At 41.0% G+C, this 16,129-nt stretch overlaps 1 protein-coding gene across 1 annotated transcript; it reads left to right on the top strand.

The window, feature by feature from the left end:
• Positions 1-1,540: 1,540 nt before the first annotated feature.
• LOC118420559 (aspartyl aminopeptidase-like) lies at positions 1,541-13,054 on the top strand. Its single transcript, XM_035827417.1, has 15 exons — positions 1,541-1,638; positions 1,868-1,946; positions 4,111-4,199; positions 4,967-5,080; positions 6,163-6,288; positions 7,145-7,269; positions 7,474-7,555; positions 9,152-9,259; positions 9,445-9,522; positions 9,784-9,867; positions 10,369-10,526; positions 10,668-10,707; positions 11,045-11,146; positions 11,635-11,802; positions 12,687-13,054. The coding sequence occupies exons 1-15, from the start codon at positions 1,609-1,611 to the stop codon at positions 12,735-12,737; spliced, it is 1,434 nt and encodes a 477-aa protein (XP_035683310.1). The 5' UTR covers positions 1,541-1,608; the 3' UTR covers positions 12,738-13,054.
• Positions 13,055-16,129: the final 3,075 nt, after the last annotated feature.

Raw genomic sequence — 16,129 nt, 5'->3', positions numbered from 1 at the left:
ATCAATTTGCAGAATGATGGTTATTCTTCGAATTTATGATCAACAGTTTTACTTACCAGCTGAGGAACCGCTGCGATCAGCTGCTTGCCCCATATTTCGGTTTTGTCCAGTCACGGAAGTTCCACCTCGGACAGCCTGGCCAGGGACAACATCACGCATCACTACCAGTTCTGGCTCTTCGTACGCATCTGATGGTGTTGAGTAGACATCTTCCCGAGCGGTCACTGCTTCTGTTCTCAGAGTGATATTTTGGTTGGTTGGAATGTTACTTGGCTGCACGGATTGTGCTTCTTCATAAATACCTGACGGTGTCGAGTAGACGTCCTGTGAAGCCGCGGCTGCTATTTCTGCTTTAACTGACTGACCAGAGAGCAGGTTTCTTTGCTGCACTGGTTCACCTTCTTCATAAATACCTGATGACGTTGAGTAGACGTTTTCTAGAGCGGTCGCTGTGGTTTGTGTTCTTAGAGTGATTGTTTTGCCGGCGGGAACGTCACCTACCTGAACCGGATTGGCATCTTCATAAACACCCGATGTTGTCGAATAAGCGTCTTCTTGAGCAGCCGTTGTTTCTGTTCTTAGAGTGATTGCTTTGCTGGTGGAAACTTTACTTGGATAGTACACTACCTGTGCTTCTTCATAAACATCTGATGGCGTTGAGAAGACGTCTTCTGGAGCGGCTGTTGTTCCTGTACTGACTGTATGAGTAGAGGGGGTATATCTTACCACTACCGGTTGCGCATCCTCATAGGTACCTGATGTTGTTGAGTAGAATCCGTCCGGATCGACTGTCTGACTACTTCCATCCATCACTGCCACCTGCTGTTTCTTGTAGTGTCAAACTGATCGCATCAGTCAACGGTCCTCCTATTAGTGCTACTCCTACATTTTCTACCCTGTAAGCTTTGAGTACTATTTCAGGAGGTAACGTTAAGTCACAGTTTAGATAGCAAAGATTGTGTGCTGCTGTCTGGAGAACATGAATGAGTAGCTACAGAACAATCTCAGCAGGAAACAAAACAAAACTGGACAGAAGAGTGGAGTGAGGATATTTTCTTTGTTTGCTGCGTTTTATGCAATGTGGGGCATTCCCATCAGTACTAGCGAAAATATGATTGTCTAGATCTTCCAAAATGGGACACAGTATTGCTATACTATTATTTTTAGGTAGGATAGATGATTGCCTTTTTCGTTTCTCGAAGCAAGTACAACATATTTCAAAAGACTCGATGCTACAGACAGATTTGCACATTTATTTAGATGTCAGAACTCCCATAATGCAAAAATAGGCAAATATATCAAGGACTGCTTTGCTATTAGAAAGAATACTGAAGCTAATGATTAGCCTACTTCATTATGATACTATATGAATGAATTATGCATATTAGCCTATGATGTAAAGCTTTATCCTAACGTTATACATCTATTTTGTACTTTATGTAATAGTTGTTGCCATACTTTGTACCATGTACAATTGTCGTGCAATAAAGTTCTTCTATACATGAATCGAATTGCTCTGGTTTTGTCTGAAATTCTGGCACATACCGCTAGGTGACGTCCTTTGAGTGCCAACCCTTTCGCCGGTCACTCTCAGTCTAGGTTGGAAATATGGCTGCCCCGATGGCTCAAGCGACAGCAGTAAGTGGCTTCCTTCTAAAACATAGTTTCTCGTGACAAGTTAAGACCCTTTGTTTTGCCCTAGATAATCTTAGTTCAAGCACATGTCGAAATTAGAGCTGTTTTATCACATGTGACATGTGCGCCCCCCTCCCCCCTTTCACTGGACCTCTTTTGTTGAGTTTCTGGATATGGGAACTTTGAATCAATTGTTTTGTATCAGATTCTGACTCTGCTTTCCTTACCCCAGGCTGGAACTAAAGAAGCGATCCTGAGTGCTGCCAGAAAGTTTGTTGACTTTGTGAACAAGTGCCAGTCACCTTTCCATGGTAAGGTCGATGGATTATTTATTTGAACACCTGCACCTGTTTCAATATGGCTCACTAACTTTAACATGTAACGTTACCGTTATGATAGCAGAACACAGTTGTTTTGCCTATCAGGATTTAACACATTGGTACGTGGTTAAGGACCCCAAAGTACCGTGGCCGACTGGGACAAAATTATTCAAACACTTTCGATCCTAATTCCAAACGTGCCGCGGCGATTCCAACACTTCCGAGCCCAATTTCCAAACGTGCCCGGCAGGGTTTTCCAAACGTGCCGCGGCAGATTCCAACACTTCCGAGCCCAGTTCCAAACGTGCCGCGGCAGGGTTTTCCATACTCTCCAAGCAGAGGTTAGGCTCCGGCTGTTTTTTTGTGTTTTTTTTTTAAACGTTTTTTTAGTCGTTTTTATCGGGCATTCTATTTTGTATTTTATCTTGCTGTGTCAAAACATAGGTTCCAAACGTGAGGCAGTGTGTCCAGCCGTCGAACTCAGCTTTGGGCTCCCATTTGGGCTCATCCATTAACACAGATTGCAGCACAATGTCGAGTTAGTCCGACACACTTTCATATTTTGATCGTATTGTGATATTGATATTTGTTTCTTTTGTATACTTAATACGACTTCTATGAGAAAAAGAAAATGTAGAAACATGGCTGGTTTAATTTCTTAATATGATTTGATTTCAATGTTAAAATACAAGTCAACTAAGATTTAGGAAGTCACTGTTTTTGTAGCTTGGTATCCAGACATTTTTTTATCATACAAATAAAAAAAGACAGAAGGGACTCGGGAACTGTCGTATGGCTGGGTACCAGGCTACTTAAAAAATAATCTTGTCCTGAAATGTGTGTAAGTTAAATTGATAGAAAAAGGGTACATTTATATTTCTAGATAGCTACGTTCTTCTTAGCATGTAGTGGTAGATTCCTAGGGGGTCCAGGGCATGCTCCCCCGGAAAATTTTGAAAATTGAACTCTCTGAAATGGCATTTCCTGCGTTTTTGAGAGATTTTCACACAACTACTTCAGACATTATTTTATTCGACGAAAACGAAAGATTGGGTACATCAGTTATGAAATGGCACGTCATCACTTCTCCGAACTTTTAACTGGCTCTGATACCCCATTCAATTTATACGACAACCGACACGTAACCTCGAAAACTGGATGCTTTACAATGCTCTTGTACTTGAAATGTTTTTCCTCTTAGAAATGGGTAAAACTACATCGTGCCAATCAGCAGGCTCTATCACTGTGTATACCTTTGTTGCACAACAATTGTACAAGATAAAAAGTATGGCATCTACATTTATTAATTAACTACAGTTCTATAGCTTATCTTAACTTGTGTCGGCGCTGTCATCCACAGTCCGCCAAACTTCCGGGCGCCTTTTACCATAGCAACAGCCAGGCTTGACTTTTTTGACTGCGGCCAGCCACTTTCATTGCCACCCCCGTTAAACTCCAGCTCCAGCCCGCACGGTCCAGCTCTTGCCAGCACGGTGCAGCTCCGGCCCGCTTTGATTCCAGTTCCGGCCCGCACGTCCCAGCTCCGGCCCGCACATCCCAGCTCCGGCCTGCACGGCCTGGACCGTGCGGGCAAGAGCTGGACCTTGCTGGCCGGAGCTGGAGTTCAACGAGGGTGATGGCGTGAAAGTTGTCTTTCTAACGCGTGCCGCGCCCCGCCTCGCACGGGCCTGGTCTTTTACAAAACAGTAGCACGCCCCGGACTCAGGAAGAACTAACTGTAAACTGCAGGGTTCATCTTTACTCTATGACAATGTCTCGGAGCAATTTTTCTAGGATTCTAGACCCGTTGGAAATACAAATTAGTCCGCCTTTTAAAAGTATTGTGCATTGAAAAAACGAACCTTCGAGAAAGAAGCGGACCTTCGAGCCCGCGTCCGCATCCCCCGAACCCCCCCTAGCTACGGGCATGATTGCCATCTGCAGGGTGCGAAAGTAATTCACAAGAATAATATTGATATAGCCTGATTAAATCTCGCAGTTATAGCAGCCCGCCAAACATCCGCCGGGAGGGGCCAGTTACAGCCCTGGACAGCGGAGTTTGTGTTACACAGACTAGTATTGATAATGGTGTGTAAGTTCAGGGAACAATCCTACAAAATATGTGAAAATGAGCTTTAGTGTTTTCCTTCATCAGTTGTTGAGGAGTGCAGGACGATCCTGAGAGCAGCAGGCTTCAGTGAGCTGCGTGAGGCGGATCAGTGGGACATCAAACCCAACAACAAGGTCAGTTAACTCTTACACTAGTCAACACAGGAGGTAATCAATGCTCTTATATTGATTTTGGCAACACCTCAGGGGTGGAACCATTAAAACACCACGGTTTCACATTTACTGATTTAGAGTGGTGGTAATCTGATCTTGTTTTTTGATGAATATATGGGAAGTTATTCAATAGTTTAAATCTTGAAATGTGGGTGGTAGGTTTTTTCCCACCTTGAAATCTGTAAATTCACTCCACTTGGACTCATGAATTGAGTATGTGTTAATGTCACAGTATTGTTTCAGCCATGAACATTTCCACTTTTTCCATGAAATCAAATCCCAGGAAAAATGAATGAATCCACTGCAGTATGTAATGGTCTACTACAGGGTTGTAGCCAGCCTGAAATCATTTTCAGTCCCCTTCATTTTGAATGGGAATCCTATCGAGCACCGAAGGAATGGCATGACGTTGCGCGTCATTTCTTGGGGGTCTGGGTCCCAGAAAATTTTTAAATCAAGACCCTCTGAAACACTATTTCCTGCATTTTGATGTGCAAATTTTGCTTGTAGACTAAACTGTTCAATGGCATCTGTTTTGGTGAAGAAGAACACATGGGTTTCAGTTTTTTTATATCTTTACATATCAATTTTTGTCTGTCCCATGGGACGGAATGGGGAAAACTTTTTTCAGTCCCCAGCTGCAAAATTCCTTCAAAGGACTGAAGGACAGGTGCTTGCTACAACCCTGGTCTACTAACTCAGTAACTGCCATATCTTGTCCATCCCAGTACTTTGTGACGAGGAACCAGTCGACTGTTGTAGCCTTCGCTGTGGGAGGACAGTACAAACCTGGGAACGGATTCACTATAGTGGGAGCTCACACTGACAGCCCATGTCTCAAGGTACGTGTACATCATCATTGACATGATTTTTTAGATTATTGTTTTAGTTAAAGCACAATAATCTGTGAACAAAAATTGAGATGGACATGAAATCATTAAAAAAGGAATGAGGAATTTCTGTTCTAACAGGTCATTCTTTATAGACATTTGTTGAGTTACAATGATTTTGTCAGTAGAAGTAAAAACAATGCAGACAACATAATTAAAAAAAAAACTGATACCTGATACTTTAAACATGGTGGGGAATGTACTATAACTTCTAAAGATGTGCTTTCTGGTGAATTGGTGGAATTTTGTGAAATTTTATTTGCAAGTTTATGCCCAAAGGCTAATTACAGGTCAGTCAGTCATTGAGCCCCATGGCCATAGCTTTATTTCAGGTAAGTGGGGGAAACAAGAGGAGACATACATATGGACAGTGATGAACATTATTGTGAAAACAGAATAGTCAAATACAGGGGGACCGGAAAAAAGCCGTCGATTTGGACAGGTGGTCGCTGAGAAGAGTATCGACTCTAAACATGCCCGATGGAAAGTATAAATGGTTTCCATTGTGCTTAATGGCATAAAGCAAGCACACTGCACACACGCAAAGAAGCGAGGTCTTTAATCTCAAAGTACAACAGGCACACTGTAAACTGTAAATTTAACTCCAAAATCCGACAAAAACTGGCCGATTTCGGCACAAAATCGTGTAAGTTATCATGCAAATCGATGAAAACCTCAATTTTGAAAATGATGCGGTCGTTATGGGTCCCAATTTGGGCCGGTCGTGGTCGCGTTGGCCAGGTGGTCGTTGAGAAAAGGTCGCTTAATGCTTACGTCGATGGGAAAATAAATCGGGACCGAGAAAAAGCGGTCGAAATGGCCAGGTGGTCGCTGAGAAGAGGTGGTCGCTCGGGCAGGTTTGACTGTAGTTAGTACTAGTGTTGGCTATATCTAGTAGATATGTTGGATTTGTCTTCTTTTTTTTTATTCTGTCAAAGACATCAATTTTTTTTTTAACCATCAGAGTTTTAATGCTTTGAGCTGATGTTCCCTTTGAAAAAGCTTGACAGACAAATGTTTATGACTACTTGCAGGTGAAACCCCTGTCCAACAAGCTGAAGAGTGGTTACCAGTGTGTAGGTGTGGAATGTTACGGGGGTGGCATCTGGCACACCTGGTTCGACCGTGACCTCACTGTAGCTGGCAGGGTCATGGTCAAGGTGAGTTGATATTGTGCATTTTCAGCTACTTACACCATGTATATATAAAAGTTCCTTTTTCATGTACTTAGAATATTGTGATTCTATCCTGTCCATTTGTCTCTGTTTTTGTCCGCAGGGCTCGCCCTTTGTAATAGCCACAGGCTAGTTAGGCAACCCTGGCTATGTTGAAGAGCCAAACCAATAAATAAATAAACATTTTCAGCTGTAATCTGCAGTTAATTTCCTTTCTACAAGTCAAGTCAACTCAAAGCCCATAGTGAAGGTATAGACACTGTTTTAATGTTTGTAGGTACCTTATTTCTCAGGGCTCAAAATACTGGGTGCATGTGCACCCAGGTGCACGCAAAATTGGAGATGTGCACCCAATTATTTTCTGTGGGTGCACAGGGTGCACCCAAATATTTTCTTAGGTTTATAAATGTATGTAAAGATACCAAAGTATACAAGTATACATCATATTCTTGATATCTGAGTGTTAGAAAGATAACAAAAATGTCTGTCATGGTACTTGTTTAAGAATGTGATAGCTTGTAACTAATTATAAGTTTTATTATTAGGTTATTACGTACTTACATGTAAATTTAAGTGGTGCACCCAAAATTTTTGGTGCACCCAATTTGTTAAGCTGGGTGCACCAGTGCACCTAATCCCAAAAATGAATTTCGAGCCCTGTTCCTACTAGTAATGTATTGAAGATTGGTAATCTTTGTTTAAAGAATTGCAAGATTATGTTTTGTCATGCAATACAGGTATAGATCTTATTTCAGCAGCATTGTGCTCTTCAAAGAGTGTTGTAAAAAGCATATGGAATCAAAGGTGGAATCTTTATTGAGGCTTTTCTGTTTTCCCCCAGAATGCAGACAAGATCGAGCACCGGTTGGTTCGTATCGACCGCCCGATCCTACGTGTGCCAAACATCGCCATCCACCTGATGAGGGACCACAACGACAAGTTTGGCCCAAATAAAGAGACGAACATGTGAGGAACATGTTTATGCTTAAAGATTGTGTAGCTTTAAATATACCAGTACTGTAAATGTGGATTTAAGATATTTCTAGACCACTATCTCTTCTAGTGTGCAGTAGTGTATTCCAGACTTCTGATCTGGAATAGATATGTGATATTCTGCTAGTCTCAGACTTTTAGTAACATTTATATTCTTGTAACCCCCTTGTTTGTTAGTGTACCTGTCCTGTCTACAGCAGTACAGGCCCAGTTGGAAGGGTACACTTCTGCAAAGGAGGGGGAGGAACCAAAATGCCAGGTGAGAGTTCATGTAAATCACTAAATGTCACCCATATCCCCTTCAATGTCAAATCTGTGAAGAAAACTAAGCTTTTGATTCCTTTAGTAGTGTGCCAACAAATACATTTATCGTTTCATTGCCAGAGATTTTTAGAAGTAGGCACTGTGACAGATTTTTGCAAGACTAGTGCTTGTTTCTCTCCCATAACTGTGAAACAGCCTTTCGACATAAGACACTAGTTTTGTACAGTAGTCTAGTAAGTACAAGCTGTGCAAGACTAGCTGGGTACCATCCGGAAAGTAGTTCGCTCTGGCGTTCATTATATACTATATACTGTCGCTTCTAGCTCTGACATTCATTATACACTATATACAGTCGCTTCTCTGTGCTTCCGTCTGGGAACGCGGACCATCTTAACGTCTGGAATCGTCCAAATTTTGGAAGCAGGCGCTGATTGGTCCCTACACATGAGCAAAATATGGAATGGATTCAAGCGCTCGTTCGAACAGACATTCCAACACAGGACAAGCCCTCCGCCCGCTCGTGGGAGACCTCTTGTCATCGAACAAGCGCTCTAGAACCTATTCATAGATTCGCTCATTAACTGACATTACCACCAAACGGTTTGAATGCGCACATCTCCAGACGGATAGCAGAAGCGAACGTAGGAGCGAACTACTATCCGGATGGTACCCAGGCTAGTGCAAGACCAGACTGTAATAAAATAATTTGCTCAACTCACACCAGGATGAACTCTCTTTAATAAGTGTGGTAGGTTCTTTAGCATGCTCGATGTATGACCCCTCCCAAACATGGGGCCACAGCTTTAGATCCCTTCCAATCATGAAAGAGGACATCCCTAACCAAATTTAGGTACTTATCCCTAATTTGAGTTACAAGGAAATAGGTGCTAAGTGGCTTTCCCAAGGGAACAACCCTGGGGCCTGTAAGGGGTTCAAACCTAGAACCTTTACTTAGATTCTAGGTCAACATCTCTTAGGCCACAGCAAGTAAATTTTATGGATGACATCAGCGCGCGCATTAATTTTCGCCTAATTTCAGAAAAAAAACAAGAATTTTTTTCTTCTGCAGGGGTGGTCAACATGACGATAAAGTACCAAAATGAGCAAATATGTTGTGTTGTAGCCTAATAATTGTATTTGTAAAAGTGACACTTGCGACGTACCCAGGAGTGTAGTTGTAGAAATGAAACTTATCGGATAGTTGTAAAATTGACACCAGTATGGAAGCCATGAGTGAGGTTACCAACTTTGCTGGTGATGCCAGTCTACCACACTAGTGTCACTTTTACCACACCAGTACATGTCTTAAATACAGGAATGAATGCCTTGTTGGCTCTGATACCATGTTTTGTCTCCTTAATTCTTGTTAACACATTCACAACAACTTTATGGTGCCTATTTTTGAAAATGTAGCCATCTTGTTTCTTTTCACCCATCTTGTTTTTTTTCGCCCTATCGCACTATTTTTGCAGTCTGCAGAGGATGTCATCCATAAAATTTACTTGCTGTGGCCTTACTGCCAAACCACCTTGCCACCTAATGATTTTTCACCTATTTGACTGTATGATAAAATGTTTCTCATTTATGTCAGGCTGACAAGCACCCCCCAGTCCTGGTGACCCTCCTGTGTAAGGAACTGGGGATCCAGCCACAGGACCTGCTGGACTTTGAGCTGTGTCTGGCCGACACTCAGCCTGCTGTGAGTTATTGATATCAATATTAACTTTTCATAACCAAATGTTAAACTTAATCTTATATAACCTACAAGCTCTTAAGATTTGTTGGTAAAAAGATGGTTATTGATTCAGTATTATGCTGTAAAAAAATTATCAGCGATGTATGCTTTCTTGTGTTGAAAGTGTTTTTTCTTTCTTTTGATTCCAGACCATCGGTGGTGCTCTGGAAGAATTCCTGTTCTCGCCAAGACTGGACAACCTTCTCAGCAGCTACTGTGCCTTACAGGTAAGGTAGAGATGATTTTTAGACTTAAGAAATATTCACTCTACCCTTTACATTTGTAAGTACCATGTAAAAAGAAATATTTCATTTTCTATTTTTACCCTGTCCTTGGTGCTGAAAATGGTATCACCTGCTGTCCAAACTGTTTTCTTACCCTGACTTCCATCAGTTTTAGAAAACTTTTCTCCATTATTGAATTCCTGTAACAGTACAGTCTTCATGGTTGTATAGTAACTTGTGTTGTAACATGTGTGTATTCCCCAGGGACTGGTGGAGTCCAGTGGTGACAATGGGTCATTGACATCTGACCCTAACATAAGGCTCATCGCACTCTATGACAATGAGGAGGTAACAAACTAAATTGTCGGTTTCTCAGTACCAGAAGTAGAAATCATTGTGATTTAGTTCTCATTTGTAGATATGGCAATTAGGTAATATAAAACATACAAGTTACAGAGATTTGCTTTGTTATCATCAGAACAATAAAGTTATAGTACATGTTGATTAACATGATTACAAAATGTGCATATGAGAAGTGACATATGGATTTTAACTTGTAGCACTCTATACAGAACTGCATTGATGACTTAGATCACTGAAGGTTTAATATCAATATATTTAATATGTTTCTGTATCTGTGTCTACAATATATAGCCGATATAACTGCCTTTTGGCATAACATACCAGCTATGCAGGCACGTGGCGCATCAGCAGCTCAGGTCATATCACATTGAGCTACCCGTCTTACGTAACCATTGCACATCTGACTGCAAATGTTGTTCAAAGCTATCTATGAGGATGCTCCTACTGTGATGGCATTGAGTACCACTTCTTGTTGTTTAACCCTAGGTAGGCTCGGAGTCCGCCCAGGGAGCGGCTTCCATGCTGACCGAACACATCCTGCGGAGGTTGTCTGTAGGGGACCGTGCCACCTGCTTCGAGGAGGCCATCCCCAAATCTTTCCTCCTCAGTGCTGACCAGGCACATGCGGTCCATCCTAACTACTCGTAAGTTTCAAGTTCTACAGGACACCAATTCGATATCCTGCTGATACATGTAACTGCATTGTCTTGAAATTTCCCTATTCAAATAGTGTACTTGGTGCTTTCAAAATAACAATCATGGAATGGGAATATTGCCTTTTACAGAGAGAAGCATGAAGACAACCACAGGCCCATGTTACACAAGGTAAGATGAATCTAATAGATACACATAGGACACAAGCATCATGTGTGAATACGTATGAAAAAAGTACCAGGTAGCAAAAGATCATGGATACCTGGCACTCATTGAAAGTGTGTAGAATTTAGAATGCATATGCTACAATCCATTATGAGTCATAGTTAAGTGATATTTTCTTTTCTAACCATTCAAAGAATGTAAAAGATTCTAATTCTCCATACCCCCAGTGCTATCCCCAGTTAATATCTAGAACCCGCTCTTCAATGACAATTGACAAGCAGTAGAAATGAATTCTTAGGAATACTCAGCCTTCCAAAACGTAGAGGCCATTATTCCCTTGTAGGGTATTGTTATCAAGTTCAATGCCAACCAGAGGTATGCCACAACAGCAGTGTCTACGTCCATCCTGAGGGAGGTGGGGACACGGGCTAATGTTCCGCTTCAGGTGAGGATAAGTTACCTAGATCATCTTAACCTTGACAAGTTGTGTTTTTTAGTGACAGAAAGTTTAATATTTTTGCCTTTCAACTGATCCAATCTGTACCTACTTTCTTGTGTGAATTTTAACAGCAGGTAATATGTACTAGCTAGGTAATAATGTACTTACTTAATTAAGTAAGTACATATTACTTAGATACCATGGGCTATATATCTGAATGTCTAATTACATGTATCATTGATGATTTTGACTTATAGATGTGTCCAAGGTATGCGTTTTGTCAGAAATTTCCTTCTAATTTTACGGTGGTTAACTGGTAGCAGCTTTCTTCAGAACACAGTGCTAGTCTTAAACACTTACATGTAGATTACTTACCTAGAAATTCTTTGTCACAGCAAAAATTGTTTGGTGATTGATGTCATGGTTTGTTTTGGCCAGTATGTTTAGGGATCTTTAGGTAGATATCTAAAAGAAACTTTTCCATCTCATTTCAGGACTTTGTTGTGCGTAATGACAGTCCCTGTGGCTCCACCATAGGGCCGATTCTGTCAGCCAAGCTGGGCATGAAAACTGTGGACATCGGAGCTCCTCAACTCAGCATGCACTCCATCAGGGAAATGGGCTGCACCTCCAGTGTGCACCAGAGTATTGCACTCTACAAGGTAGGTCATGAAGAGTTGTGTTGCATTGCTTATGTGCACCATGACATTCCTCTCTACAAGGTAGGGTCTAAAGAGTTGTGTTGCACTGCTGTTGTGCACTCTACAATCATATGAAGGTTCTGAAAAGTTGTATTGCACTTCTATTGTGCACCACGGTATTTAATTTTACAAGGCACACTATGAAGGGCCAAAATGGTATTATGCAACTCAGAGTATTACACTCCAGGGGGTAGAAAGAGATGGTGCACTTATTTGCCCCTGTATTGTGATCCATGACATTGCTCTGTATAAGGTATGTTTTAAAAGGCATACTGTTTTGCACCTTTTTTGTGCACCAGGACATTGCACAGTGTAAATGGTAGGTAATCAATGAGAAGGGCCAAACTGTTATACAAGTCAAAGTATTGCTCTCGACATGGTTAGGATGTGGCAGAGAATGCTTTGTTGCATTTCTGTTGTGCACTGTGGTAGCACACTGTACAGGTAGAGTACACTGTGCTGTGTTAAGTATGAGTAGCGGTATAATGCATTCCACCTCTGCATGTACATGTGTACATCACACAGTAAATAATAGGATGCATATTGGCAAATATGGTATATGCCCCAGAGTAGGTTCTGAAGGTGCATGTTGCGTTGCACTGCTATTGTGCACCATGGCATTACATTGTAAAGGCTAGGATGTGCAGGTACATTTGCACGCAATTATTGTTGTGTACTCTGTAGCAACTCAGAGTAAACTCCTCTCAAGGGTGATGAAGTGTGAAGAAGGTTTTGCACTTCGGAGTATTGGAATGTCCAACAAGTTATAAAGCCACAGCGTTGTGCTTACTAGTATAATAAGTATATATTAAGTATTTGTTGTGACAACCTGTGTTTCCTTTCAGACTTACTTCCAAGAGTATCCATCCATCTACAACAATGTGAACGTGGAATAGACAAGAAATTCCAGATCCTTGGAACAACCGACCTTTAATGAAAAGGCCTTAGATGAACAGTAAATGTTTACAAAGTGCAATTACAGAATATTATGCAACTTGAATACCAAATTTTACAGTAGTTTTACATAGATGACCAAATTGCTGTAACAGTTGCATGCTTGCAGAGTGCTTAGTTAACCATAAGGAGTCAACATTTGCTGTTTCGTGCCATAGGTGTATCGGTACACTTGAAAGTTAAAGAGCATAAGGTTAATGCTCCTGCAGAGGAAAAACATGCCAGGAGTGAAAGTTGTGTCTTGGTTCTAATACCAGTGGTGTATATAATATTATGTACCAATATTTTTGCTGGTTTAGTTGGCATGTTTTTGTGGTAACTTCTCCACCATAATGTCGTAACCCACAAACATGCATTTGGTCCTCCTGCATGCCCTTGCTTCCCTCCTAACTTTTAAGCAAACGCCATCTTCTCCTCCTTTAAAGTTTAAGTGAATTTTCCGTGAATTTCACTTAAATGAATTTACATTATACAGAATCTGTTCCAATTTTGTGTCAAATTACCTCACAGTATGTAAGGTACATGAGTGAACTTGGTTTCTGTGAAAGTGCCTTTGTTGGTTATTGTTATAAATTATATCATCAGATAAAATATGATGCAAGTCGTTGTGTTTCAAAGCACTATTTAATCACCTTCGAATCTCCTATTACATTATTTGTCTTTATACACACAAACACACTAATACAAGGTCATCAGTCACTAGAAAGAAAAGTATCGCCTCAACACCAAAAATAATCACCATATATTGCTTAGAACTAGTAAACACAAAAGGTAGTTATGTACACATGTTCTTGAAATATGGGCTTGTTTTCTTCCTTGGGTATAATGACTCTTATAGATACCAAGTCTAAAGTTTATGATGTGTCCTTTTAACTTAAAAAGTAATTGACAAATGCTTCTGCACATTCTGCTGAACATGTCATGTCTAGCTCCATTGTCAATCTTGCTTTCTTAACCTTAGATTGTAAACATTGTACTTATGAATGACATACCATGGGCCACAGTCCTCTTCCCACAGTAAGTCAATTGGCCTGAAAATGGACTTACTCAGGGTGGACTGAAGATGGACTTACTCCTTTAATTGGTGTGAAGGACTTACTGTGGATAATAGTCCACCAAAACTAAGACATGGCAAAATGGGGTGGACTTACTGTGGGAGTAACTCCCCCTCTGGCACAAGTAAGTCCACCTACAGTCTACATCCATGCTCTTTAGGTCCTATTAAAGTTTGCAAGATCATTAACAGATTTTGGGATGCAGCATGTCAACAAGTTCATTCAAATTGCTCATGGAGGATTGGAAATAATGGTCGTTAAAAGGGGTACTTGCCATGTAACGCATGGTATCCATGTTAACACTAGCCACGCCAACACAGATAACTGTTACTCCTGAATTTCGCAAAGTCTGAGCTGGGCCTATAGCGGCAGATGGTGGATCTATTTCCCGACCATCCGTTACAATGACAGCAATCTGTTTGACTCCAGGTCTCTGGTTGTTACGGAACTGGTGATACAGACTGTGTAATGCACAGACCTGACCTCCGTTGCTTGGACTAGCGCCATTGCCACATGATAAGCCCATGCTGACTGATGTCATTGTGTTAATCTGGTTTAGAAGTGTGGCTTTGTTAATACTCTGACTTAAAGAGATTGTCACATGGTCAATGCCCCAATACATATCATTGTACCATCCAAAATCAAACCTTATCAGGCCCACCCTTGCTTGGTTGGTACCAGATCCAATAGGCAGACGGTTGACAATGTTCTGTAAAAGCTGCCGCACTTGCTCCATGTTAGGCGCAACACTCCAAGTAATGTCTACTGCTATGATGATGTCAACTGCACTGTTACACACTGAAAGAATGATTTAGAGACAATACATAACACAAGACCGATCAAACAGAACCTGTCATTTGTTTCATGACATTAAACATCATAATAGTCTTATTTTACTTATTACAGTACATACTCCTTTTCAGATTTACAATATATATAAGATGATCCTCAGTGTAACCATGTTTTGGTCACAAAATATTTATTAGTAAGAATACATCATAATTAGAATTCATGCATGTCTGTAATGCTACACTGCAGATGTTTTTTTGCAATTGATGTAAAAGACACATATATATTACAGTAGAAGCCATTTAATTGCACAACGGATTAAGGCACACTTCTTTTAACTGCACGGAATCCCCAAATCCCAAACCGGTGCGGTTCAGCTAGGTAACTTCGCATTATTGCACCAGCTGGATAATTGCACGAAGACACGGAACACAGTTTATCAATACAAACACTGAAATCAACTTACCATCGCATCTGGGGACCCTTGCGCTCCATGTGCCATCAGCAAGGCATTGCAGGGTGTTAGGTGCTGGCATGTAATAACCAGTGTTACACCTGAACGTACACTGAGAGTCATAGAATGCCTGGTCGCTGCACGAAACCCTGCCATTTGGCAGAGACAATGATGCACAATAATTTCTTATTCCTGAAAGAAATAAAAGGTATTGTGTCATTCAAGCTTGTGAATCTGTAATTCCAATGAGCATTGTCTAATAGTAATCATAAAAAGATACAAGGCTCTTTGCATTCATTAAGTATGCAAAGTAGGTAGCATCTTCCTTATTGCACAAAGTATGCCAGAACTGGCAGAAGCAATAGGAAGCAAGTTGTTTCATTTGGTGACAAAGTAAACTCTGGTGCTACCATGATAGCTTTAGTCTGACTAACTTGAATCATGATTCTAACAGTATTCTATCAGGCCCCTTGAAAAAGTAGAAGGTAGGAGATGGGTACACATGTGTAAGATCCTTATAGAGCAATGCTACATAGTTGTTATTGTGCTACATAGTACAACCATAATTTGAGGATGTCAAACAATATCAACAAACACAATATCAACCAAAAGATACTGCTAGGAACTCACTAATGCAGCTTTTGGTCCCAGAAAGTTGGTATCCTAACCGGCAGGTGCAGTGGTAGCTGCCTGCAGTATTCACACAGTTGTGGGCACAGCCGCCATTTCCCCGGGTGCATTCATTAACATCTGTAAAGGGAATATTGTATCACAGGTCTCGCAAAAGACTTTAGAATGAGATGGTGCTGAATGAAACAACGTTGCTGGTTGGATAAATATGATATTTTATGAGGGAATCAGGTATAAGATGTCAATCACACATAGTTAGAATATATGATATCAAATAATATCTACCAATGCAGTTGTGTTTTCCTGATAGTTGATATCCAGTCCTACATGTACAGTAGTAGCTTCCTACTGTGTTCACACAGCCATGGGCACAGCCGCCGTTGTTGTGTCTACACTCATCTATGTC

Source organism: Branchiostoma floridae, chromosome 8, assembly GCF_000003815.2.
Source record: "Branchiostoma floridae strain S238N-H82 chromosome 8, Bfl_VNyyK, whole genome shotgun sequence".
Classification (NCBI taxonomy): domain Eukaryota; kingdom Metazoa; phylum Chordata; class Leptocardii; order Amphioxiformes; family Branchiostomatidae; genus Branchiostoma; species Branchiostoma floridae.
Note: the sequence above shows the minus strand (reverse complement) of the source record. Positions and strands in the feature narration are given on the sequence as shown.

Bases quoted from the DNA above. Each gene is read 5' to 3' on its own strand.
- LOC118420559 (XM_035827417.1), top strand. From the start codon at position 1,609: ATGGCTGCCCCGATGGCTCAAGCGACAGCA. The intron at 4,200-4,966 runs GTCAGTTAACTC...TGTCCATCCCAG, and splicing joins ACATCAAACCCAACAACAAG to TACTTTGTGACGAGGAACCA. The intron at 11,147-11,634 runs GTGAGGATAAGT...ATCTCATTTCAG, and splicing joins GGGCTAATGTTCCGCTTCAG to GACTTTGTTGTGCGTAATGA.